The 27,548-nt window shown below is 37.7% G+C and overlaps 1 protein-coding gene across 1 annotated transcript; it reads left to right on the top strand.

Annotated features, from left to right (window-relative positions):
• Positions 1-10: 10 nt before the first annotated feature.
• LOC127673895 (zinc finger protein 420-like) lies at positions 11-26,810 on the top strand. The gene is made up of 5 exons (XM_052169653.1): positions 11-235; positions 1,867-1,957; positions 14,470-14,525; positions 17,028-17,154; positions 24,585-26,810. Exons 2-5 carry the CDS (start codon positions 1,921-1,923, stop codon positions 26,732-26,734), a joined length of 2,370 nt encoding a protein of 789 aa, XP_052025613.1. The 5' UTR covers positions 11-235; positions 1,867-1,920; the 3' UTR covers positions 26,735-26,810.
• The last annotated feature ends 738 nt before the right edge of the window (positions 26,811-27,548 follow it).

Below are 27,548 nucleotides of genomic sequence, written 5' to 3'. Positions count from 1 at the left end.
AGTGGGCTATGTTGGGCGGAGCTTCTCTAAGAAAACAAGCGTGAGCGACAGGAAATTCCACCTTTCCCTGAAGGACTCAGGGAGCCGCAAGGTCTGGAAGTCGGGGTGGGAGACCCTGGCCGCGTATTGGGGCCGTGTATTGAGGTCTTTCAGTTACCTGAAAACTCCCTTAAGCCTCGGGTGCTTCTGGGTGCGTTTTGGAAGTGTCAGCAGCTCTGCAGCGGGAACCTCCCAGGTCAGAGGGGCTGGAGGCTGGGAAAGGGTTGGGCGCAGAGGAACCGGTTTCCTCGGCCGCTCTTAAGGACGCCGCTCTCATACATAATTCTGTTGTGGCTCCTTGTAGGGGAGTTTGATATCCTATGAACTGGGGTTTATCGTGATGTTTTCGTTTATCTTATTTTTGCCGGAATATTTCCCTAAAATAATCTCGTAGAGCATTTGCAGAATCTGCAGTTTGCACGCGCAATTCTCTTTGCTCCAGCAGTTGCAAAGCTCCTCGAATTCAATTCATTCATGCTTTCTTAACGCCCCTGTTCCACTATTTCCTATTCAAGAGAGTGAGTGGTCGTTGGCCTGGAGAATAGGCATCCTCAGAGAGTTTTGCAGATGTTAGTCATATAAAGAACCAGTTCAGATTTGATTGAGTCAGAAAATGTTATTGAGCACCATAGTTACAGCTGTGACATTTACATTTTACTGAGCGAAGCTTTACTCCCCGTTTGTTTTCCATCTTAGATGTATGCACTCTTTGATGCAAATACAGCAGTCAGAAATGTGCCTTTATATGTTGAGTTACAACTGTTAACACCTTAGATCTGAATGAAAACTGAGGACATGATTACTCTGAGGTATGGTTGAGAAGATTTATTGCAGGTTATGTTAATCCTGAGATTTGCCTGAGAAAAATCAATACCACCATTTGGGCAAGCATTATTAAATATTAAATACTGACCTAGCTATGGAGTTTGAGCTCATGCTACAGGAGTTTATAATGACAAAACTATATACATTCCCATGAGAATTTGTTATTTTTCTAAGAACTACAACTCCCAACATTTTAGGAAGTTATTTAGTTCTTGGGCAGGTAGTGCTTACATGTTTATTTTGGGCTTTGCAGTATGAGCGAGAAAACAGAGGCATCTGGAAGGTTCGAGACTTAACCTAACCTTGAGTTAGGGTTAAGGGGGAGTTAGAGGAGAGGAGGCTCCTAAGAGAGGAACCAGTTGCCAAGGAAACACCTATCCAAAGATGTCTACTATGATAGGTTAATAGGCACCTCAGTTAGCCATTTTTCCTAAGTTTCTTTGATATCTAACATGGCCAGACCAATATGCATGCTGTGGGAGGGTGATGTCAGGCCCCTTATTTTTATAGACAGAAAACTCAGTGTAGATTAAATAAAATTAAAAATCACTTTTTGAATAATTATGATTGCTCACTTACATCAGAAACATGGCCCCTTAGTTCAAGAAAAGCGCATGTGGCATAACTGTGAGTTATTTCATGGTTTGTTGACATTGAATTCTGTGTCTGTGGACTTTTTGCTTGGACTCTGCAGTCAGGGCTTTTTTTCAGAGACCTCCTTTAGGAAAATTATCAGTTTGGGTTCTGTGAGTCACAATCGTTTTCTTGGAGTTCCTTGCTTTTCCTCAGGGTTCCTGGAAAAGGACTCTGCATGTGTGTGAACTCTGTATGAATGAATCTCATATCTTATAGAATAGAGTAAAATCCTCAGAGGAAAGAGACACTTTTCATGTTATTTTCTCTTTCCTTCATGTTTATCCTCTTGGGAGGTGTCAGCATCTTTCATTTTTGTTCCATGAAAAGTTCCAGGTGCTTTCTGAAGAATCTCTTATGCATATGCAGGTCCCCCACTGCTCAGCCAGGTCTGCTCACTGGCGAATCAAGTAAGAACCTGCGATGGTGAAGAGAGAGGAGACTGTAGTAAATAATCCAGGTATGTTAGAGGGATTGAACAAGGGGTGAAGTGGGACTCAAGTGAGAATAAAAAGAGAACATGGAGTTGGTTTACCCAGATTCTGTTTCATTAATTATTCTGGAAATTTTACTGAGAATAATATTAGATGTTGTAAAATCGATTTCTCCTTATAGGTTGTATAGTAAACAGTTTTTCTCAGTATTTGATTAGTTTGGGGTCTCTGAAATGACTGTTGCCCATTGAAAACAAAGTTTCTTTGACATAGTCTGAAAGCAGCACCAAGCTTTCTATGTGAACCAAGCCATTTGAACATGTGTCAAGTGTCAAAAGTGAATTTTCTTCTAGAACCTGTGACCTTCCTTATTTTGGCCAGGTTTCCACTATAACACATGTATTTCACACGCATACTCCCCACCACCACCTCCCAATGTGGAGCTGGCCTCAGATCGACCCAGAACACCTTCTGTTACCCACAGATTGTCTTGGCACTATGGCCCCAGTTGGCATGGCCTTGCCTGGCAGATTGAGATTGTAATACACAGGATCTATAGCTGGGAATGGGCATTGATACCGCTGTCCCTAGCCTGTCTGCATAGAAGCTTTTGACACCATGAATGTTACCACCAGGCTGTCCAAGATATTTGTAGACAATGTGAGTAGTCTAACTGAGGTGTTTGTTTGTTTTGATTTTTCTCTTAAGGTCTGCTTTTTTCTGCCTATCCTATATTGTCCTCTTTAAGCTTGTCTCTGCCCTTGAAGTGTGTACTCACTCATATACTCTGAGTTAGTTCTGATTGACAGCACAGTAACTCCACTTGTGCTTTGTTCTTGTACTGTTTGCATTAGTTGTGCTTCTGTTCCTGACGTATGCTTCATCTGTTCTCACATTCTTGAGGGCTTTTATATTCAGTAAATGTCATATTTTATGACAGGGCTTTCATGCATCTATTGACATAGTCATATTTCTTCTCTCACTACGTCTACATCCTTAGTGTAGGACATTGATTAGTTCATAAGTGTTAAAATAATCTTGCTTTCTTGGTGTGAACTCACCTTTGCTTCCATTTCTGTGTAATATAGAGACTGTGTCTGTATAGATCCTGAAGTCTGGTCTGTGATTTTTCTTTGCATACAATGATTTGAGCTCCTCTGCTCTGGGCATTGAGGTAAAGCCAGCTTTGCATGATGACTTTTTAGTGTTCTTCTTTGTGTTTTAGGTAATAATCTCCTTTAGGCAGATCCCCTAAGCTTTGTTTAAGGAAGGAGAATTCCATACTAATCTGCCCAGTCCTCAGATGCTGTTAGAGAAAACTCTGCTTCAGTATCAGCATCTCCTTGATGTGTGCTCTAGTTTTATAATTCAGGAGTTTGATTTATTCACTTGTTTCTGGGAACTCATCATTTCTTCTACAATTCTGATTCATTTGTATGACTTTCCATAGCCCTGCATATGGTAATATTGACATCCCCGTACATATTGTGTCATGTGGATTATATCAGTTAAATTTTCTACAGATACTGCTTGATATAGTGCACGAGCCATCTATTTGAAAGCATTAATTAAGGCCTCTTCTAATGACTTTGTTCTCTTCTTATCTTTTGGAAGAGGAAGGCTCCCCCACTCCATGTTTTTCCTTTCCCTGTAACTATGTTTTATATAGGTAGAGATTTTCAAGAGAGGTTATATTAGACAGACTTCCATTTATTTCTTTAAAACATTATTTAAGTATGGGAGTGTACATCTGCATTTTAGTATGTACTGTATTCATGTATGAAGCCCACTGAGCCCTGATATAGTCACTAAACCCATGGCACAGGAGACACACAAAATCATAAGTTGCTTTGTGTGTAGAGAGAATTAGACTGTTTCTATTCAGAAACAGTGAGTACCCTTTTGCCCTAGAGACATTACTCCAGCCCTTACGTTTAAATTTCTTGTGTACTTTCATGATGGAGCCAGAATTTAACAGAGTTCTATTTTTTGAAAAATAGAATCATAAATGATATTTACCTGTGCATCCTAAACTCATGTTAGATGATGGAGTTCAAATAGTGATGAAAAGAGTAGAGCTGAAATCAAAAGATTCAGATTTCTAATTGAGCAATAATATATTCGTAATTAATGAAGAGTTAGTTTAATTTACACAACTTAGTACATTTGTTTCAATCACAGAAACTCTCCTTCATCTGAATGCATTCACACATAAGCATTTATTTAGGTTTATATTTCTATTTTATAGGGTTAGGGTTAGGGAACCCTGAATTACTGAAATTATTATCTATCTCTATTGGCTGTGTCATTTTTTAGAAAACTTAAATAATATTAATGCTACACGCTGCTAACTTTTCTGTTTACTTCATGGTTTTAGATGTTATAAAATAACATCGTAATATATTTGATTCCATGTGTTGTTTGTAATGTGCTATGTATGCACTGGTGTTACACTCCTTATTGTCTCAAGGAAAAAAAAAACTCTGACTTGTAATTCATCTATGCATGTTTCATTTCAGACTCTACCTCCTTTTTTTCTAGAAAAGGTACAGCATTGTATGTAGGCCTCAGGATCTCAGCTGAGAAGGTTACAAGTCAGGCAGTGAGTCCTAACTGCAGACCGTTGAACAAGGCTGACAGCTATAGATTTTAGAAGCACAGTTTTAATCATTATAATTTACCCTCTGATATGTGACACTGGGATCCTATTTGAGATCAATATAATTTTTAGATGTACATTCCTACATCTAGACCTCAAGGGTTTACCTTATATTCTCTGAACCGTTGCTGATTATGAGACCATCATGTCATCCTGCTTTTACAGAGAAAAAAGATGCAATATATAACTATTTTAAAAAATAAATTTTATTAAAATTATATTTTTCTTTTATTTATGTATTTTGGTATATTTGCCTAAATATATGGATGTGTGCTCTGTAGGCCTCCTGCCTGTAGAGTTCAGAATAGAGAATTGGATCCCACGGAACTAGACTTAAAATCTGTTGTGTAGCTGGGAATGGAGGCACACATGCCTTTCATCCCAGCACTGAAGAGGCAGAGGCAGTTGGATATCTGTAAGCCCCATGCCAGCACCCAGTGCTACTAAACAAAATTCTTGTCTTAAAATATTAAGAAAGAGAATCTGATGTGTAGTGCCATGAGGGTGCTAGGAACCAAAGCGCGCTTTAATAGACATTACAGGATCTGGACTGATAGTGGCAGTTCCAGCAGCACATAATGAATGAGGAGTTGTCCAAGACAGTGTCTGTTAATATTCAGGGATGCGGCTGTGGGATGCTCATAGTACCAACGCGAATGTTTAGACTTTGCTCAGAGGCTGTTGTAAAAAAATGTGATGTTGGAGAATTACAGTAACCTATTCTTTGTAGGTAAGAATGCCCTTCTTATCTAATGCCTGATGCATCCTTGGTATTTATCTGCTTTGTGTATATGTGTGAACTCTCTGTACTGTCTAGAGACTCCTAGAAATGAGGGAAATTCTGGTCATCAACATAATCCTATCAGGGTGCTTCCTTTACAATTCTGTGTTCTCTGGAAGTGGGACCGGTGTTATATTTGGCATGTTCTCTTTAGCTCCCTTATTTTCTCCCTAAGGAGAGGGGCGGCAACACGGTAACCACACTAGAGGTAGCAGTGCTGGAGACCAGTGATGTGAGCAATGGACACAGCTCGGCTGGTGTGCTGGCTGGTTCTATGTTTACTTGACATACAAACCAGAGTTATCTGAAGGGAAGGATGTTCAACTGACATAATGCCTCCATAATATCTAGCTATAAGGCATTTTCTTAATTTGGGATTGATGGGGAAGGGCCCAGCCCATTGTGGATGGTGCCATCCTTGGGCTGGTGGTCCTGGGTTGTATAAGAAAGCAGCCTGAGCAAGCCGTGAGAAGCAAGCCAATCAACAGGACCTTTCCATATGGCCTATGCATCAGCTCCTGCCTCCAGGATCTTGCCCTGTTAGTGTTCCTGTCCAGACTTCTTTCAGTGATGTAAAGTATTGTGTAAGTGTAAGCCAAATAAACTTCTTCCTCCCCAGCTTGCTATTTAGTCATGGTGTTTCATCAGAACGGTGGAATACCTAACTAAGACACAGGAGACCTGCCTGCCTCTGCCACCTGAATGCCAAAATCACAGGAGTGAACCTACAGAGCTGGCTCATAAACGCACAGTTTTTAATGACAGTTTTGTGGCTGTGTACTTTTCTCAAGAAGAGGGGCAAAGCAAAGAAAGGACTTTGTATAGAGATTGAATATTGCATAATTGAAGCAGCCTGGTTTCTGTGTGAGGATCCTTTATGGTGTCTCTATCTCCTCCTCTGGATTCCAGGTTATACTACTCTACAAGTTTTAGAGTTCATTGTGAATGAGTCTTACCTGTCATTGGATAAAATGAAATCCTCAGAGGAAAAAAGAGCTTTGCATGATCATTTGTGTTCTTCATGTTGGTCCTTTTGGGAGATATAAGGCGTCTTTTATTTTTGTTCCATGATAGATTAAGAAATCCAGGAGTGTTAAATATCGTCATCGCCATCATTCAGTTTCATTTCAGCTCGCTAAGTTTGATTGATCTGTGATGGGAAGAGGTGGAACTCAAGTCAATACTAGCTGAAAATGCTTACAGAACATTTTCAATATTCTTCCACTGTACAGCAATTGAGGAATCATTTGTAGAATCCTCTTTCTCTACTGGCATTGTAATGTGTTAGAAATGCAAATTAACTCTGAAGAATGTTTTTCTTGTATGAAAGTCTAACTGATAAGCCAAGCCTGTTCCCCTGTGAACCAAAACAAAGAATCCTATAAGGTAAAAAGAAAAACTATAGTAAAAGGACCATGAATATTTTGGAGGAATTAAGGTAAGATTAGTGAGGAGTTCCAGGGACAGTGGAAATGGGATGGGAGGAGCACTGTAGAGATGTCCCAGTAGTGAATAGTACTTGCTTGTCTTAAAGAGACTTAGGTACAGTTTTCCGTATGATGTCTGGAAACCATGTGTGCCTTCAGTTCCAGGAGATCTGATGCCTTTTTGGACCTCAGCAGGAACCATGCACAAAGAGAGCACATATATACATGGTGTAAAGCACTATTACCCATAAGCTAAAATAAAAATATACTAAAGATTTTAAAATCAATAAGAATAAATGAGACATGAGATTGTTTTTTTCCACATTCTGTTTCTATAGAAATGGTTTTGGAATAATCTACTGTAAGTCACATCCTGACTGTTAGCCTATTGTACGCATTGCAGACTTCCTACATGAAAATACTAGAACAAAATATAATTTATCTGCATGTGTATGATGATATTCTTATTCTATCTATATTATTTTGGGAGTTCATATAAATATTATGTAAATTTCATTACTATATTTAAGCATACTGTGAACTTAGGAAAAGTACTGCTTAAGTTTTGTTTCATGATCTGTTAACTTTGAAACCTTCAGTTATTCCTTTATATCCTTTTCCTTTTCTGGTCAGTTTTCTCATTTCCTGATACAATGACAGTAGCCTTTTATAAGAATTGTTTAGTATCTCTGCAGAATATTAAACTGTCTATATGGTGTCCCCATATATTGTTTCTTTTTTTTTAAAGATTTATTTATTTTATATATATGAGTACACTGTAGCTCTTTTCAGACATACTATCAAGAGGACCTAGGATCCTATTACAGATGGTTGTGAGCCACCATGTGATTGGTGGGAATTGAGTTCAGGACCTCTGGAAGAGTAGTCAGTGCTCTTAACCACTGAGCTGTCTCTCCAGCACCTCTTCTGTTATTTCTTCATAGTTTCCTGGCAAGAAGCAGAGAGCCACTTACCTTCTCAGCTATGTACCCCTAGTTTCCAAGGACTCAGACCCACTCTATGATACCAAGTTTCCTGGCAAGGTCCACTTTCCCCACAGGCCCCTTAGTGCTCATAACCTGTCATGCTAACTGTTCTTGATTAGGTTTCAGAACATGATATGAGTTTTCTTTCTGAAACAGAACCTTGAATCCAATCAGAATATGTGTATTACTATAAGTGTTTTTGTTTTGTTTTGTTTTGTTTTTTGTCTGCTGGTTTCATAAATCAACATGACCAAGGCAACTTGTAGCAGAAAGAGGTTACTTTGTGGAATGTTTCCAAAGGATAAGAATCCATAATGGCAGGGAGGCCTGATAGTAGTAGCCATGTTGGTGAGATAGAACGCTGAGAGGCCACATCCTCAGCCACAGTTAAATAAAGAGGGAAAGAGAAAACCAAGTGGATTGTGGCTATTTTTTCTCAGAGCCTACCCTCACTGTCAGACTTTATTCAATAATGTTCTAGTAACTAAATTTCCTAAAACATTGTGACCAGATAGAAAGTTAACTTCAAATATATAAGCCAATGAGAAACATCCTCATTCGAACCAACATAATCAGTCTTCTAATATTCATGCTATAATTGTGCCAAAAGGCACATTTATGTCACTGTAGAAAATTTATCTATAATTCTTGTTTGGGTTTTCAGTTTGTTTCTGAAACAGAGTCTCACTCTGTAGCCCTGACTAGACTGTAAGCTGATATGGAAACCAGGCTGGCTTCCAAACCACATGGGTCTGCTTGTGTCTCTGTCCTGAGACCTAGGATGAAAGTCCTACCCCACTGGGTCTGGCTTGAATTTCACTTTTTAATTTAATATTGCTACTGGCATTCCATAAGAATTTTGTTCATTTGTTTCACCTGTGATTTCTTTGGTTAAGTCATCTAGGCTTGTATTGAAACTCTGATGTTTGTCTTCTATGTCATGATGGACAGGCTATCTATTAAGTTACCATCAGGCTTACAGAGTTCTTCATTTCTCGTTTCATTTCAAGTTGAGGAGTCCTTAGTTTTCTATCTCTGTTTGCATCTTGCATTATTCTCATTATTTTCTCAGTTTCCTCAGCCATTTACTGGAGTTCTCTTGTCATTCAGTAAGTTTGTTCCTGCCATCCTTGAATAGTCTTCAAATTATATTTTATGTTCTGTATCTTTAATTTCATTCCTATTGTATTATGTAGCATTAATAATTTAGAGTAGAGATGTTCTATCAATGTTTGTTATTTCTTTTGCTTCCAACCAATCAGCTGTCTTTTGCTGTGTTGTTTTAGGTCAGGAGGCTGGAATCTCAATGTGAGATGTTATTCTTGAAGGCTAAGATTCTAGGATTGGGGGCCAGGTACTGGGGTATAACAGTCTGTCTAGGCAGGTGGCATGCTTGTGGGGTAGCTGTGGCTGTGTACAGCAGATCCAGAGCAGCTTGACAGCTATGTGAAAGTCTGCCTGAGACAGAGCGGGAGAAATAGGTCAGGATATAGAGTGGAAAATTGGGGTTAGGGTTAGAGGAAGTGCCTGCCTGGCATGGGCAGAATTAAAGCTGAAATATAACTTTAAGCAGTCATCCTGGGATGGGCTTGGGAAGGCCCCAAGGACTCAAAGCCCTGAGGGAATGAAAAAAAAAGACCTCTCCTGAGGGACCTCCAGTATTCTCAAGGTGTGGTATCAGGGGCTGAGCAAACAGACTTGTGTCTTTCAGGATGTGAAAACCCCACACTGCTGTAGGAGCCATGTAGCATGTCCTGGGAAAGTCACCAGTCATCAGTGCAGAGGTGATAACTGCAGAGCTGTGGCACTGGAACTTCCTAGCTCAGAGAATCTGCAGAACTAGTAGACGTGCAGAAATGGGACAGGATTGTGAGCAGTTCCTCTGCTCATCCTAATGATGACACTCAAATTTTTCTGTGGATATCTTACAGTGTTGGGAAGATTGAGATTTATGACCTGAGGCTTATCCCGATATTTTTTGCCATTTATCTTCTGCTTGCCAAAATTTTTTCTCAAACATAATCTTCCAGCATTGTATTTATGTGTTGATGTTTCAAACAGTGTTTTCTCTTCAACTTTGGGTATAACAAAGCTTATGTCATTTAAGTTAATCCTTCCTTTCCATCTACTATGTTGTACTCTAACTTATTCAAGAGAATGACATTTAGAGTCTGTGAATTATAGTGCTGCAAAGGTTTTAGTTATTAGTCACATAAGGATCAACTGAAGAGGCTATTGGGATACTACATGTCCTTCTGCAAGCTCCACAGGTATGGCTATAATCAGTAACATTTACTACATAATATGTTACTATTAATTTTTCATCTGTGATGTATACACATTATATTGTAAAAAAAAATATTACAAGTGCCATTTACACATCCCAGGCTGTGCGAGAATGTCAGAAGCCAGCTTTGACTTTTGACACCTCACTGAGGAAAGCAGTGAGGTGTCACATCAGCAGGGTAGGGGCTGTGGGGGTGGAGGCAAAGGCTGTAGGTCCTGACAATTTGGCTTTCTTTTACCGTCCTGGGGCCAGAGCTTATAGCTTCTGGCAATTCACTCTCTCTTCTGGCAATTAACTGTTACTGAGAGCAGCAGCAGATTACAAAAAGAAACTTAACTGCTTGGGGCCAGCTACAGTGCCTGTCAAGAAACTCTGAAATCTTTTAACTCTTAAGGGGACAGTGCGTGCGCGCGTGTGTACACACACACACACACACACACACACGCACACACTCAACTGGGCATCACCACCTGTTTCATTAATTTTACAAGTATTCACGCATACTTATATACACGCACACGCACACACCTATACCTACACACATGTATAAAACAGACACACATACATAATACACATTTAGTGGACGGAACAGATCTCAAACCTCCTCACTGAGCAGTCAGGCTTGATGTAGAGAGGACACGCTCTCACTGTAAATAGTTCATGATGTGCAAACAGGATTGGGCGTGTGCAGTACCTCTTATTGCCAACCTTTTCAATGTATCTTTGTCACCCCATTTCTGTATGATTGCCTTTTCTGAGCTCCGACAAAGCGGATGCTCCATGAATTCTGTCTCGCTGATCATCAATTTATCTCCAAAGTAGCCAATTAAGGAACAATTAAAGGGCAGGAGATGTGACTCAGTAGTTAAGGGCATTTGTTACTGTTGCAGTTTCCAGGTTCAGTTTTCTGTAACTGCCCAGGGAATTTGCACCCTTCCAGAGCACAGGTTCTGGAGCATCTGTGGCTCTCATGAGGCTGCTGTAGTCTTTGAGTATATGAAGTACACAGATGGACATGCAGGCAAAAATACCCCTCCCAATAAAATTTAAAGAAATAAACCTTATTTTTAAAGCAAGACACCAGAAATAATCTAAAAGTATTGCTTAAGGAGTCAAGATAACAGTACAGGAAAGAATATAGACATGCCACTTCTAGTATGATATGGCGCCTGAATATGCTGACACCTCATGTCGACATTGGAACAGTTAGGTGATCCCTCTGTGTGATAAAGCTGTTTGTATTCATGGAGCCCAGAGCTGGGGAATGTATTGTGTCCAATGTAATGTGGCAAAAGACATTTTATCATATTAATATGTAGCTAGATATATACAGTAATTTTTATGAGGATCCACCCTAATTCTGGAAGAATGTGTAATAAAGGAAAGTGCTGTTATCCATCATCCCATCAACAAAGACATCTACTATGGAAGGAAAGTGAATTGTATCAAATGGCATGATTTTCTTATTTTAAGGTTTATCACAGGTCTACAGATCTCAAACCTCCTCACTGAGCAGTCAGGCTTGATGTAGAAAGGACATGCTTCTACTGTAAGTCATACATGATGTGCAAACAGGATTGGGCATGTGCAGTAGTAAAATAAGTTCAATTAATTGCTGCATGTTAATTTTCTCCGAATTCACACTCAGCAAACTCTTCTTTGTTGTTCATAGGTCAAATGCATTAAAATCAAACATAATCATTGTCACACTCCAGTGCTGCGGTTTACAGTTGAGTTTCAAAGGTCCTGAAGGTCATACAGACTCTGACGAAAGTTGGCTGCATGTGCTATGTTCACTGGGAGCTTTTAAGTTTGCTGCAGTTTCATTTTCATCTCTACACTGCTGTCGAGTTACGTGCTGTTCCTGTGACTTCCACTGACCTACTCACGGAATGCCTTTCGGAAAGGACAGATCCTACTTCTATTGCTGATCATTAGCTCCTTCACCTGTTGCTGGCTTAAAAACAATGAACTATCCATTCCTCTGTACTCTGGTTCCTGCTGGGTAGGATTAGCGGAGCTGTTGAGTGATGCCTTTTTCCTTCCTCTGTATTGAGGATTTCTCTACTATTTTCTCATATTGTACTTTTCAGAACTAGAGTCTGTAGTCTTTATAATACCCATGTTATGCACTATTACTTTCTTGTGGAACTACAAATTTAACTATCAGAGAGGAAATCCATAAGAGGCAGGAACTGAGGGGTAGCAAGTGGAGTCATATATACTACTTACTAACCCAAGAACTGCCCGGAACAATACCAAGGCACAGCTGTGTGTATGTCCAGGAGTATGTTTCTCAAATTGATCAGGTCTCTGAAATGATTCACAATATTTTTCTATACATTCTCCTTCCCCTGGCACCTATGAGGTACTTTCTTCCATGCCTCCTTAGTGATTCTGCCTTGACATTGCCTAGACTAGTTGTTTTCAACCTGTGGGTTGTGATCCAGTGGTGGTAAATTGACCCTTGTCTAAAGGCATTATAAAACAAATAATTCTTATGATTTCAGGAACTGATACTCTCTCATCAATCTCCAGGTAGATATGCTCTCATGTAGATACATACATTTTCTTCAGTCTCTGCTCCACAATTTTGTCACTGTATCTCCTCCCATGCATATTTTGTTCCCCCTTCTAAGAAGGATAAAAGTATCCACACTTCGGTCTTCCTTATTCTTGAGCTTCATATGGTCTGTGAATTGTATCTTGGGTGTTCTGAACTTCGTGCTAATCCACTTATCAGTGAGTGCATACCAGGTGTGTATGTTTTGTTTTGTTTTGTTTTGTTTTTGTGATTGGGTTACCACACTCAGGATGATATTTTCTAGTTCCATCCATTTGCCTAAGAATTTCATGAATTCATTGTTTTTAATAGCTGCATAGTATTCCATTGTGTAAATGTACCACATTTTCTGTATCTGTTCCTCTGTTGAGGGACATCCAGGTTCTTTCCAGCTTCTGGCTATTATAAATAAGGCTGCTATGAACATAGTGGTGTATGTATCCTTATTACACATTGGAGCATCTTCTGGGTATATGCCCAGCACCTGAGATCCATCCCATATACAGTTACCAAACCTAGACACTATTGTGGATGCCAACAAGTGCTTGCTAACAGGAGCCTGATATAGCTGTCTCCTGAGAGGCTCTGCCAGTGCCTGACAACTACAGAGGTGGATGCTCTCAACCAACCATTGGACTAAGCACAGGATTCCCAATGGAAGCGCTAGAGAAAGGACCCAAAGAGCTGATGGGGTTTGCATCCCCATAGGAGAATCATCAATATGAACCATCCAGTACCCCCCAGAGCTCCTAGGGACTAAACCACCAACCAAAGAGTACACATGGAGGAACCCATGGCTCCAGCTGCATATGTAGCAGAGGATGGCCTTGTTAAGACATCAAAGTGAGGAGAGGCCCTTGGTCCTGTGAAGGCTCGATGCCCCAGTCTAGGGGAATGCCAGGACAGGAAGCAGGAGTGGGTGGGTTGGTGAGCAGGGGGTGGGGGTGGGATGGGGTGTTTTCAAAGGGGAAATGAGGAAAGGGCATAATATTTGAAATGTAAATAAAGAAAATATCTAATAAAAATAAATAAAACAAATACTTTTTTAAAAAAGATACACAATTTAGGAGTACCTATAACTGTGTTAAAAAGTCACAACATTAGAAAGATGGAGAACCACTGGCTTAAAACATTTAGAACATGATCATTCCATTTAAAGACATGTGTGTCCTGAATTGTAATATTCTATCTATCAATGCATTGACATGGATTTTAGGTAATCAATATTGTCACAAAAAGATGTGCATGTGACTTAGAAAACAGATCCACATGGATTGGATGAATAAATTGGAAAGATACACTTACCTCATTATGAATGTAAAGCCTTTGTAGATGATGATGAAATTTGCTGTAACTAGGTCTTATAACAGTTATATTTTGAAAAAACCATGGTATTTGGCAAATAAAGGATCTGTCTCTAATCTCTAAGACAACAGGGAACACATGGAAAAGAAATGTACTATATCTACAAGGTACGATGAAATGAAATGTGACTGAAAAATCAGTTACTGTTTTCTAGTATGACGACTAATGAAACTCCATTTTATCCTAGGTATGTGGCAGCCATTTGGCTATGACTCCATTCCCTGGAAAATAAGTTCCCAGTAATAACTCTTAATAGTAGTATTTCACACCAGCTATTACATGTTCTGTATTAGCCTGGTGGCAGCTGAGATTAGGAAAAAGCCTCAAGTTGTAGTCAAGTTTTCTGTTAGCATGTGGCTTCTTACATCTATGCTTGGCATTGTTCATAGCAGGGTAGCATTAATTTTAGCTTTGTGTTTTTGACACCTTAATATGAAATTTTAAAACTCCTGTGTTTGTTCCTGAGACAGAAACTTGGAAACGAGCAATAAGAAGGATGGATGCTTCTTTGGTAAATGATTCCCAGGTCAGTGTCCTATCCACCTTTCTTTGAAAGTTGTTTTTATTATTGAGCCTATTCAAGACTTTAATTTTCTACATCTGGTAATGTTATATAAAGTGTATTTTCTATGATTTATTTTCCTTTTTTCCTGATAGTCAACATTATGTCTTTTGATCTTTCACTTACATAGCACAGTCTTTTCCCACTAAATTTAAACTGGATTTTATACTGTGAGGGCATAAATTTCCATGGACTTGAGACCCGGAATTCTGAAAATTGTCTATTCTAAATGATGCTCAAACAGATGTATGAATGATGTGCAAATATGTGGGCATCATTAAACAATATATGGAAGAGCAGAATAATAAGTGTTACTCTCTGTCTTTAATCCCAATAGTAAACACTTCAGCTCCCAGAGGCACAAATGATAGAATATTTTGATTGCTCTTCTATAACACTGATTTGTCTATGTGGTGATGAAGGTTGCAGTTTTATGTTGTCTTTCTTTGGCATTTTGTGTTACTCAGTGATCATAGGTGGGTTGGCACTAGAAATCCGTCTCAGGAGAGGTTCTGCTCAGTGCTCAATGATATGTTTTTTAGACAGATGATTATTCTCTCTATTTAACTTTGTTTCATTTTTCAGATTTGGTATAAGCACTACTGTCTCCACATTTACATCATGAGGACTATATTAGTAAGAATTTTCTAGAGAGTATTGACTTGGTGCTGTGCTTAAGCCATCAATTCTCAAGCATAAACAAATGATCTTCTTAATTTATTCTCTTAATTTCTTTAAGAGAATTACTCCCTCCACTTGTTTTTCCCCTTTTAGAATCTATATATTATATAGAAGAAAATTCTAAGCAAATTAATGAGATTTCTATTTTTCTTAACAATAATATTTTATTTGAGTATAAGAGTGTTCATCTGCATTTTTATGTACACTGCATGATGTATTATACCCTTAGATCCCTGTATTGAGCAGGAAACTATTGGGACTGAAGTCAAGCATTGTGGTGACTTGCCATGTGTGTAGAGAGAATTGAATCAGGTTTTTGTGGAGAAACAGCAAGTGCCTTTGCCTCTAAGTCATTTCTCCAGGGTATAGGTTTACATTCTGATGCACATTTGTCACAGAGGTACTATAAAACTTTGTGTGTTCTAGTTTTTAAAAAACAAAGGAAGAATTATAGTTGATACTTATCTATATAACTTAACAATCCTATTAGATAAAGGAGCTCAAATACTGAAGAAAATAAAATAAAGTTGAATTGGAAGATTCAAATTTCAATTCAGTCGATTTCATGAGCAAAACCAAAATATATTAAAAATTCATACAAGATTCTCAATTTTAAACTTGATTTGATCAAAAATAACTTATCTGCATCTATTTCCACATATATCACTTATTTACAGATACATAGCTAATAATTCTATAGTGAAAGATCATATGGAATTTACAAAATTGTCAATATCTGTATTTTTTATGTCAACAATTATAAAAATATGAATTATTTTAATGCTGCTTAATGCTGCTTTTTCTATTTACTTTGTGGTTGTGATGTATTCTCATAAAATAAATTCACAAAGTAGTTGATTCTATGTGTTGTTTGGAATATTGGATATGTGTAATAATGTTAAATTCTTTGCTGTTTAAAAAGTAAACTCAGACTTAATTCACCAAACATTCTGCATTTCATATTCAGTCTTTCTGTTCTGGAAAGGTTGCAGCATCATACATAGGCCTCAAGATGTCAACAGAGCATTTTAGAATAGAGTCAGGTGAGGCCCATCTGCAAACAGTATTGTTCTAGTGTCCATATTTGACCAAAGTTGACACTGATAGAAACATACTTTTGCTCACCCATAACTTTACTGTTTATGACATTGGTAACTGACATTATAAAGCTGTTTAATGTCAACACATATTTCATAAAGATACATTCCTGCATCTAGACCTCAAATGTGTTTGTTTTGTTCCCTAAACATTTGCTGATTTTAAGACTATCATGCCCTCCTGTTTTCAAAGAGATAGAAAAATGTAATAAAGGCTATGAGAATTTAGAAACTGTCATTACAAATAAATTGTAATTTAATTTCATGCATTTCAGTATATTTGTCCAAATGTGTGCATGTATGCTATGATGTCCTCCAGCCTGTAGAGTTCATTTTAAATGACTTTAGAAGACATTATAGAATCCAAACTAGAGATAAATTTTTCAAATACAGTGATTGTGGCAAAATCTTTATCTGCTACTCAGGTCTTAGGAATCATCAGAAAATTTATAAAGTAGAGAGACCTTGTGAATGTGAACAATAATAAGTCATTACGTGTATTGTCTATAGAAGAGTCACAGTGCTTAACTTCAGACACATCTCTGCAAGATGTCTAGAAAACTTTTGTTCTTAAATGTTTGCCATGACTCATTGGTATGACAAAATATCTTGTTCTTTAGATCGTTTTTACCTAGAAAAGCATTTTTTGTCCAGCAGCACATGGTAAACAGGTAATTTTTTATTATAGAATCTGTTAACATTCAAGGATGTGGCTGTGGACTTCTCACAGCAGGAATGGGAATGTCTTGACTGTGCTCAGAGGGCATTGTACATGGACGTGATGTTGGAGAATTACAACAATCTGCTCTTTGTGGGTAAGAATACTTTAACCCTTCCTGTAGAATTCCAATTTCATCCTTTGAATTTACCTACTCTGTGAAAATGTAAACTCGCTGAAATGTCTCGAGACTCCCAGAATAAGGTAAATTCTACTTTCCAACATAACTTTGTCATGGTGTTTCCTTTACATTTCTCTCCATTCTCTGAAAGAGTAACCAATACTATGTTCTGTGTAATCTCTTATCTAGCTTTTAACCAAAATTTCAAAGTTCAAAGAAAATTGAATGTTCAGTGCATGGATATATATTACTGTATACATAATAATGGAAATATTTCAAATTTACTACTGCATTAAAGTCTTCACTTATTTAAGGGTTTTTTAAATTTATGTTTTTAAGTTTTCTATTCACTTTACATCCTGATCACCTACTTTTCCTCTCTTCCCGTTGCCTCCTTCATACAGTACCGTATCCTCTGAGAAGGGGGTTACCTGGTTACCAACCCACCCTGACACATCAAGTCACTGCAGGACAGCATATCCTCTCACAGACAGTGCAGCACAGTTAGGGGAAAACAGGGTCCACATGCGGATAACAAAGTCAGGGTCAGCCCCCCTTTCAGTTGTTGGGTGTTCTGGCATGGAGACCAGCCTTCATATCTGCTAAATATGAAAGAAGTACTGTCCAGCCCACATATGCTCGTTGCATGGTGGTTTTGCATTTCTGGGAGCCTCCAAAGTTCCAGGGTAGTTGACTCTGTTGATATGTTCATGGAGTCCCTATTCCCTCTGGGTCCTTCAGTCCTTCCCCCAACTTTCTACAATACTCCCTCTGCTTCGTCTAATGTTTGGCTGTTGTTCTCTGCCTCAGTTTCTAACAGTTGCTAGGTGGAAGCCTCTCAGAGAACGGTTATGTTCGGCTTGTGTCTGCAAGCATAAAGAGTTGTTAATAGTGTTAGGGATTACTTTTTGACTGTGGGATGTGTCTCACCTTGGGTCAGTTATTGGTTGGCTATTCTCTCAAACTCTGTTCTATCTTTGTCCCTATACTTCTTGTAGGCAGGACAGATTTTGGGTCAAGTGTTTTGTGGGTATGTTATTATTGTTTTTATCCTTCCACTGAGAGTCCTGCCTGATGATTAGCCATCTGTCAGATGTTGGGTTGGTAAAGATCTTTTCCCATTCTTCGGGCTGATGTTTTGTTGACAGTGTCCTTTGCCTTACAGAAGCTTTTCTGTTTCATGAAGTCCCATTTATTAATTGTTGGTCTTAATGCCTGATCTATGGATGTTCTCTTCAGGGAGTTGTCTTCTGTACAAATGAGTTCAAGGCTATTCTCCACTTTCTTTTCTATGAGATCTAGTGTATCCAATTTTATGTTGAGGTCATTGATCCACTTAGACTTCAGTGTTGTGCAGGCTGATAAATTTGTATCTACTTGCATTTTTCTACATGCTGACATCCAGTTAGAGACGCAACATTTGTTGAAGATGCTTTTTCTCTGACTGTATAGTTTTGACTTCTTTGTTAAAAAAGCAAAACAAACAGATAAACAAGCATCTGTAGATGTATGAGCTTATTTCTGGATCTTCAATTTGACTCTGTTGATCAGCCTGTTTGTATACTAATACTATGCACTTGTTATTACTATTACTCTGTAGGGTAGCTTGAACCTAGGGATTGTGATAACTCTAGATATTCTTTTGTTGTACAGGATTGTTTTAGCTATCCTGGATTATGTTTGCTTTTCTATATGAAGTTTATAATATTTTTCAAGTTTTCTGAAGAATTATGTCGGAATTTTGATATGTATTCAATTCCGTATGAAATTCAGAGTTGTTTTTTTTCCAGGTCTATAAAGAATTGTATTGGAATTTTGATGGGAATTGTATTGAATCTGTAGATTGCTCTTGGTAAGGTAACTGTTTTTCCTATGTTAATCTTACCATTCCGTCGGTATTGGAGACCTTACATCTTCTGATATCTTCTTCAGTTTTTGTCTTCAAAGACTTGACGTTCCTGACATGTGTAAGTTTTGTGGTTATTATTAGTGAAATAATATATAGTACTAAGGAGTTAATTAGAAAAACAATTATAAATGTATGATCATGAAAATTTATTAGTTCTTCTATAATAGGAGATGTAACGTCTTGTAAGCCTAATTGAAATACAGGTCTTTTACCTACTTGGTTAGAGTTACACCAAAATGTTTTATATTATTTGTGACTATTTTAAAGATATTGTTTCCCTGATTGCTTTCTCAGTTTACTTATAGTTTATATAAAGGAGGGCTGCTAATTTCTTTGAGTTAGGATTGTATGCACCCAATTTGCTGAAGGTATTTATAAGCTGAAGAAGTTATCTGGGAGATTATTTTGTGAAACTTGAGTATACTATCATATCATCTGCAAATAGCAATACTTGGACTTCTTCTTTTCCAATATGTATTGCCTCAATCTTCTTTAGTTTTCTTACAACTCTAATTAGAACTTCAAGTACATATTGAATTGATAGGGAAATAATGGACAGCCTTGTCTAGTCCCTAGAATTAGTAGGATTCCTTTAAGTTTCTCTCCATTTACTATGATATTTGCTATTAGTTTGCATTTATTGTGTTTATGTATCTGCATTCTATCCCTTATCTCTCCAAGCCTTTTAGCATGAGGGGTGATAGATTTTGTTAAAGGCTTTTTCAGCATCTAATTATGATTATGTGATTTTTTTCTTATGTTGATAGATTTACATATATCGAACCACCCCTGTATCCCTGAGATGAAGCCTACTTGATCGTGGTAAATGATGCTTTTAATGTGTTATTGAATTTGCTTTGTGAGTATTTTTGTACCAGTGGTCATAAGGAAAATAAGTCTGAAATTCTCTTTCTTTTTGGGAACTTTATGTGGTTTAGGTATTAAGGTAATGAATGGTAGCCTCATTTGGCAGTGTTGCTTTTGTTTCTTTTTCGTGCAATAGTTTGAGGAGTACTGGAAATTTTCTTTTAAAAGTCTGGCAGACTGCCACTTAAGCCAGTACCATTTGTTGAATATGCTGTCTTTTTTTTCTACTGAATGGTTTTAGCTTCTTTGTCAAAGATCAAATGACCATAGGTGTGTGGGTTTAATTTTGGAACCATAAGTGTGTGGGTTTAATTCTGGGTCTTCAGTTCTACTCCATTGATCTATCTGTCTCTGTATCAATACCATGTGGTTTTTATCACTATTGCTCTGTAGTAGAACTTGAGAACAGGGATTGTGATTCCCCCATAAGTTCTCTGTTATTGTTGAGAATAGTTTTTGCTATCCTGGTTTTTTTATTGTTCTAAATGAATTTAAGAATTGTTCTTTCTATCTCTGTGAAGAATTGAATTGGAATTTTGATGAGGATTGCATTGAATCTATAGACAGCTTTTTGGTACAATGGCCATTTTTACTATGTTAATCCTGCTGATCCATGGATCCATGAGCATGGGAGATCTTTCCCTCTTCTGAGGTCTTCATCAAGTGCTTGCTGACAGGAGCCTGATATAGCTGTCTCCTAAGAGACTCAGTCAGAGTCTGATCAATACATCAAATGTAGATGCTTGCAGCCAACCATCTGACTGAGCCCAGGGACCCCAATGGAGGAGTGAGGGGAAGGACTGAAGGAGCTGAAGTGAGTTTGCAATCCCACAGGAAGAACAACAATATCAAACATCCAGATCTCCCAGAGCTCCCAAGGACTAAATGGCCAACAACAAAATACACATGAAGGGACCCATGGCTCCAGCTGCATATGAAGTAGAGGATTGCCTTATCTATCATCACTTGTAGAGGAGGCCCTTGTTCCTATGAAGGCTTGATGCCCCAGTATAGGGGACGGCTAGGGTGGTGAGAGAGACAGGAGTGGGTAGGTGGGAGGGGGAGCACCCTCACAGAAGTGCGGTGGGGTGGGGTGGGATAGGGAGTGTGCAGAGTGGAAACCAGGAAGGAGGATATCATTTGAAATATAAATAAGTAAAATAACCAATAAAAAATATAAAAAAATAAATGTCTGGTGGAATTCTGAGCTATAGCCAGCATGCCTTAGTCTTTTTTAGGGTGAGACTGAAAATGACTGCTTTTATTTCCTTATGGGTTATATGACTACTTAAAATTTTTAATTGGTTTAACTTTAGTAAATGAAATCTGTCCAGAAAATAGTCTTATTTCCTTTCAAGTTTTTTAATTTTGTGGAGTATAGGCTTTAAAGGTAAGACCTAATGATTCTTTGGATTTCCTCAGTGTTTGTTGTTGGTCCCCATTTTTCTTTCTGATTTTATTGATTTGGATATTCTCTCTGCCCTTTAGTTTAGCTAAGGCTTTGCCCATTGTCTTGATTTTCTCAAAGAACCAGCTCTTGGTTTCATTAATACTTTCTGTTGTTCTCTTTTATCTAGTTTGGTAGTTTCAGCCTTGAGTTTGATTGTTTACTGCCATCTACCCTTCTTGGATATGTTTGGTTCTTTTTGTTCTAGAGGTTTTAGATGTGCGTTGAAATTGCTAGTATGAGATCTCTGCAATTGTTTTAATGAAGTTACTATGAATTTTCCTGTTAGCACTGCATTCATTGTGCCCCATAAGTCTGCATATGTTATGCTTTTATTTTCATTGAAATCTAGAAAGACTTTAATTTCTTCTTTTATTTCTTTTTGAATTAATGATCATTGAGTAAAGAGTTGTTCAATTTTCTTGAGTTTGTAGGCTTTCTGTTGTTGAAATCTAGTTTTAACCCATGGTATTCCAATAAGATGCAAAGGTTTTTTGTTTTTTTTAAGTTTTCTTTTATCTGCTGAGGATTGTCTTATGACTGAGTATATGATCAGTTTTGGAGAAGGTTCTGTGAGGTACTGAGAAGATATATTCTTTTTTGTTTGGGTGAAATTTTTTATGTTAGGTCAATTTTATTCATACCATCTGTTTCATTATTTTTCTGTTTAGTGTCTGTTTCAATGACCTTTCCATTGGTGAGATTGGAGCATTGAAATCTCCCAGTATTAATCTATGAGGTTCACTGTGCAATTTAAGCTTTAGTAATGTCTTTTTTATGAATATGGGTGCACTTGGGATTTGGGTCATAGATGTTCAAAATTGAGATGTCATCTTAGTGGCTTTTCCCTTTTATCAGTATGAGGTGTACTTCTCCATCTTTTTTCATTACTTGCAGTTGAAAGTCTATTTTATTAGATATTAGAATGGCTACCTCAGCTTGTTTCTTGAGGATGGTTGCTTGAAAAACCTTTTTCTAGTCCTTTACTCTGAGATAATGTCCACCTTTGTTACTGAGGTCTGTTTCTTGTATGCAGCAGAATAATGGATCCCGCTTTCATATCCATTGTGTTAGCCTGTGTCTTTTTATTGGGGAAGTGATTCCATTGATATTGAGAGATACTAATGACCAGTGAGTGTTAATTTCTGTTATATTGATGTAGATGGTAGTATTATGTTTGTGTGTGAGTGTGAGTGCATGCATGCGAACGTGCGTGTGTGTGTGTGTGTGTGTGTGTGTGTGTGTGTGTGTGTGTGTGTGTGTGTGGGTGTGGTCTCTTCTTTTTTTTTTGGATTTTTTTTTTTGAGACAGGGTTTCTCTGTATAGCCCTGGCTATTCTGGAGCTCACTCTGTAGACCAGACTGGCCTCGAACTCAGAAATCCTCCTGCCTCTGCCTCCCAGAGTGCTGGGATTACAGGTGTACACCGCCACCGCCTGGCTTCTTCTTTTGGTTTTGCTGGTGCAGTTACTTATTTCTTTTCTTGGGTATAGTTACCCTCTGTATGTTGGGAGTTTTCCCTCTAGTATCCTCTATAGCATTCAATTATTAGAAAGATAATGTTTAAATTTTCTTTTTCTTCTATTACTTATATTTTTAGGTTTGGTCTTTTCATAGATTTCTTGAATGTTTTGTGTCATGATACTTTTATATTTATTGTTCTCTTTGACCAATGAATCAATTTCTTCTATTATATCTTCTACACCTGAGATTCTCTCTTCGATTTCTTATATACTTGTGTCTTTAGTTCATGTTCTCTTTTCTAGGTTTTTCATCTCCTAGATTCCCTCATATGGTGTTTTCTTTATTGCTTCTGTTTTCTTTGTCAACTGTTGAACAGTTTTATTCATTTCTTTCACCTTTTTGTTGTATTTTCCTGTATTTCTTTGTATTTATTCATTTCTTCTCTGAAGGCCTTTACCTGTTTGATTGTATTTTTCTAAATTTCTTGGAGGGACTTATTAATCTCCTCTTTAAAGTCCTCTATTATCTGTATAAGATTGATTTAAGGTCATTTCTTGCACTTTAGGTGTGGTAGGATATCCAGGGCTTGCTCTAATAGGATAGCTGGGTTCTGGTGGTACCATATAGCCCCAACTTTTGTTGATTGTCCTTACACTAACTTTTCATCATTATATTGCCCCTGGTGTTGACAGGCTCAGTAGGCCCTGGTTGTAGCAGAATCTGGGACTGCAGATAGAGCTCTTAGTCCCAGGTGGCAACACACCTTTGGGGATGAAGACAGAGGTGGTAGTCCCAGATAACAGCATGCCTTCTTGAGTTGCATGTAGACCTGGTTGTCCCAGATGGTAGCAGTCCTTCGGGGATGCAGACAGAGATGGTGGTCCATGATGGTTGCAGGCCTCTGGGTTGCAGATAGAGGTGTGGACTGAAGGATAGAACACAGTGGAGGTGGGGAGGTTCTCACCACTGCTGGGCTTGCCAGAGATTGCAGTGGGCAGGGACTTGGGACATGGGGATCTCACCTGGTTGTTTCAGGTTATAGAAGGCCTCCAGAGATACAGGCAGAGCTATGGCCCAGGGAATGGAGGGCAGGGGAAGGACAGGACAGACTCACTATTTCTTGTCCCTGGGGGCTGCTAGTCTCTATGATTCTTACTTATGGTTTTTGAAAATGCAGATTTTAAGTAGAGAAAGAACTGGTGGTTGGGAGAATTTAGTTTTTGCTAATGTATTTACTTTTTCCATATGGACTGTATGTTTGGTACTGGGACAGTAAGGTCTTTATCCCACTACTTCAGATCCAGAAGCAAGGATATAGGGTAAGTACCATGACAATGTGAGTTATATAGTGAATTCATAAGTGACCAAAGCTATACTCTGTCTTAAAACATAAACAAGAAAGGAAAGAAACATTGCTTATATGATCCTTCCAAAAGCTCCTTTCTCAAAGTTCTTCACTACATGATCACTTATTTGTCATATCTTTTGTAAGGTACAGTATTTAAATAAGAATTAGTATTTTGATTCATTTGATATACATCAGATTTGAGTTTCTTCCAGTTAATGATTTTGAAACACAAAAGAACTCTATTGAAAGTTTTATTCTTGAGAATTGCTAATTTATTTACCTTTCTTAGAAAACGTACATGAACCATCCGTTATTGATTCTTCTGCTCATGCATTAATCACTGCTATCCCTAATTGCGTTTTTTTTTTTCAGAGAATAATCGTGTATGTGTCAAACATGATGAAATCTTGGATCAAGGCATAAAGTATAGTGTCCCTGAGCATGTGAATATTCAAGAGAAGTCTAATAAATGGAATGAATGTAGCAAAATGATTCACGAATCCTCTAAAAGTACACCTTATCAAACTAACAACAGAGATGCCTCCATTGAATCATCAAACAGACATAACACTGAGAATGCAGGGGAACCATGCAAATTTGAAGACTCTATGAGCAGCTTAAATTTGTATTCCTTCACTAATCAAAATCAAACAGTGCACTTAGAAATGAAAGAACACAACAAAGCACAGTATGGTAATGTTTTTCTCTCTAAATATAAACTCGTACTAAAAGGAAACAATAGTGGAATGAAACCACCACACAAGTGCAGGAAGTCTGGAAAATTCTTCAAGATATGCTCAAGTCTGAGTAGGCATCAGAGAGCTCATACTAAAGAGAAGCACTATAAATGTACAAAATGTAGTAAATCCTTTTTGCATTTGTCACACCTCAAACTACATTACAAAATCCATTATGGAGAATATCCCTACAAATGTACAGAATGTGGTAAGTGCTTTTATCATGTATCAGTCTTTGAAAGACATTACAGAATCCACACTGGAGACAATACTTACAAATGTAGTTTTTGTGGCAAAGCCTTTGTCTGCTGCTCAGGTCTTAGAAAACATCAGCACATTCATGAAGAAGAGAGGCTTTTTAAATGTAACCAAGCTACTAGGTCATTCTGTACATTTTCCTACCATGAGTACCATCACGGGGCTGATATGGGAGAGAAATGTTACAGATGTAAAGAATGTGGCAAATCTCTTTCCACAGCCTCAGGACTTAAAATTCATCACAGAATTCATACAGGAGAGAAACCTTACAAATGTAGTGACTGTGGCAAATCTTTTACCCAGAAGAGCAATCTTAGAATGCATCAGAAAATTCATACAGGAGAGAATACTTACAAATGCAATGAATGTAACAAACGCTTTACCCAGAAATGCCTTCTTAGAATTCATCAAAGAACTCATTCAGGAGAAAAACCTTACAAATGTAGTGAATGTGGCAAAGGCTTTGCTGGTGGATCATATCTTAGAAGCCATCAGAGAATTCATTCAGGAAAGAAACCTTATAAATGTAGTGAATGTGACAAATCCTTTAACCGGAAAGACCATCTTAGAATTCATCACAGAATTCATACAGGAGAGAAACCTTACAAATGTAGTGAATGTGGCAAATGCTTTACCCAGAAAGGCAGTGTTAGAATTCATCAGAGAATTCATACAGGAGAGAAACCTTACAAATGTAGTAAATGTGATAAATCTTTTACCAAAAAAGACTGTCTTATAATTCATCAGATAATTCATACAGGAGAAGAACCTTACAAATGTAGTGACTGTGGCAAATCCTTTAACCGGAAATATCAACTTAGAACTCATCAGAGATTTCATACAGGAGAGAGAATTTACAAATGTAGTGAATGTGATGAATCCTTTATCCAGAAAATCAATCTAAGAATTCATCAGAAAATCCATACAGGAGACAAAACTTACAAATGTAGTTTATGTGACAAGTCCTTTAACCGGAGAAACCATCTTAGAACTCATGAGAGAATTCATGCAGGAGAAAATACCTGTTGTGGGGAATTTGAAAATTCCCTTAACCAGAATGGATCTCTTAGAATTCATCAGAGACTTCATTCAGGAAAGAAACTTTACAAATGCAGTGAATGTGACAAATTATTTACTAGCAGCTCATATGTTAGAATACATCAGAGAATTCATTCAGGAGAGAAACCTTACAAATGTAGTGAGTGTGACAAATCCTTCACTAGTGGCTCATATCTTAGAATGCACCAAAGAATTCATACAGGAGACAAACCTTATAAATGTGGTGAATGTGATAAATGCTTTACCCAGAAATGCAGTCTCAGAATTCACCAAAGAAGTCATACAGGAGAGAAACCTTACAAATGTGGTAATTGTGACAGATCCTTTACAAGTGGCTCATATCTTAGAATACATCAGAGAATTCATAGAGGTGAGAAACCTTATAAATGTAGTGAATGTGACAAATCCTTTACTCAGAAAGGCTATCTTAGAATTCATCAGAGAATTCATAAAGGAGAAAAACCTTAAAGGTAGGGAATATAACAAATCCTTTCACAGGAAAAACTGTATTAGAACTTATCAGAAATTTCATACAGGAAATAAAACATACAAATGCATAAAATTTGATAACTCTTTTACACAGAAAGGCTGTCTCGGAATTTATCAGAGACTTCATTCAAGAAAGAAACATAAATGCAGTGAATGTGACAAATCCTTTACCAGGACAAACTATCTTAGACCTTGTCAGATAAAACAGGAAAGAAACTTTACAAATTTGGTGAATATACAAATCCTTAACTTGGCATATTTCTTAGAATACATCAGAGAATCCATACAGAAGAGGAACTTTACAGATGGAATGTATGAGAAATGTTTACCCATATTTCCATTCTTAGAGAACAGATGAAAATTCATAGTGGGAGAAAGTATCCTTAAGAAGTCATGTCTTTTATGAAAGCTCTACCCTTCATGACACTTGAGCCTCGACACTAGAGAATTATTATGAACATAAGAAATGTGAAAGCCTTGAGTAATGTTCAAATCTTAGAAAATATCAAGAGTTTATGCTGAGGAAAAATCTGAAATGTGACAATGTAGGAAATCTTTTATTCAAACTTTTTACTTGCTAAACTTCATACTTTGACTTTTATTCAGTCTTTCAACTTTGCTCAAACTTTATTCAACTTGTTCATCTTCAAATAATTCATAATGAGGACAAAATGGAGAAGCCAGAAGATAATGGTATTGTGTAACAATTTCCTGCAGACTGAAATGATCCATTCTGAAGGGACTGTGATGAAGGCAGCAAATACAGACCTCAAAATAGCTTCAAGAAATCCCT

This window comes from Apodemus sylvaticus, chromosome 23 (genome assembly GCF_947179515.1).
Source record: "Apodemus sylvaticus chromosome 23, mApoSyl1.1, whole genome shotgun sequence".
Classification (NCBI taxonomy): Eukaryota; Metazoa; Chordata; class Mammalia; order Rodentia; family Muridae; genus Apodemus; species Apodemus sylvaticus.
Note: the sequence above shows the minus strand (reverse complement) of the source record. Positions and strands in the feature narration are given on the sequence as shown.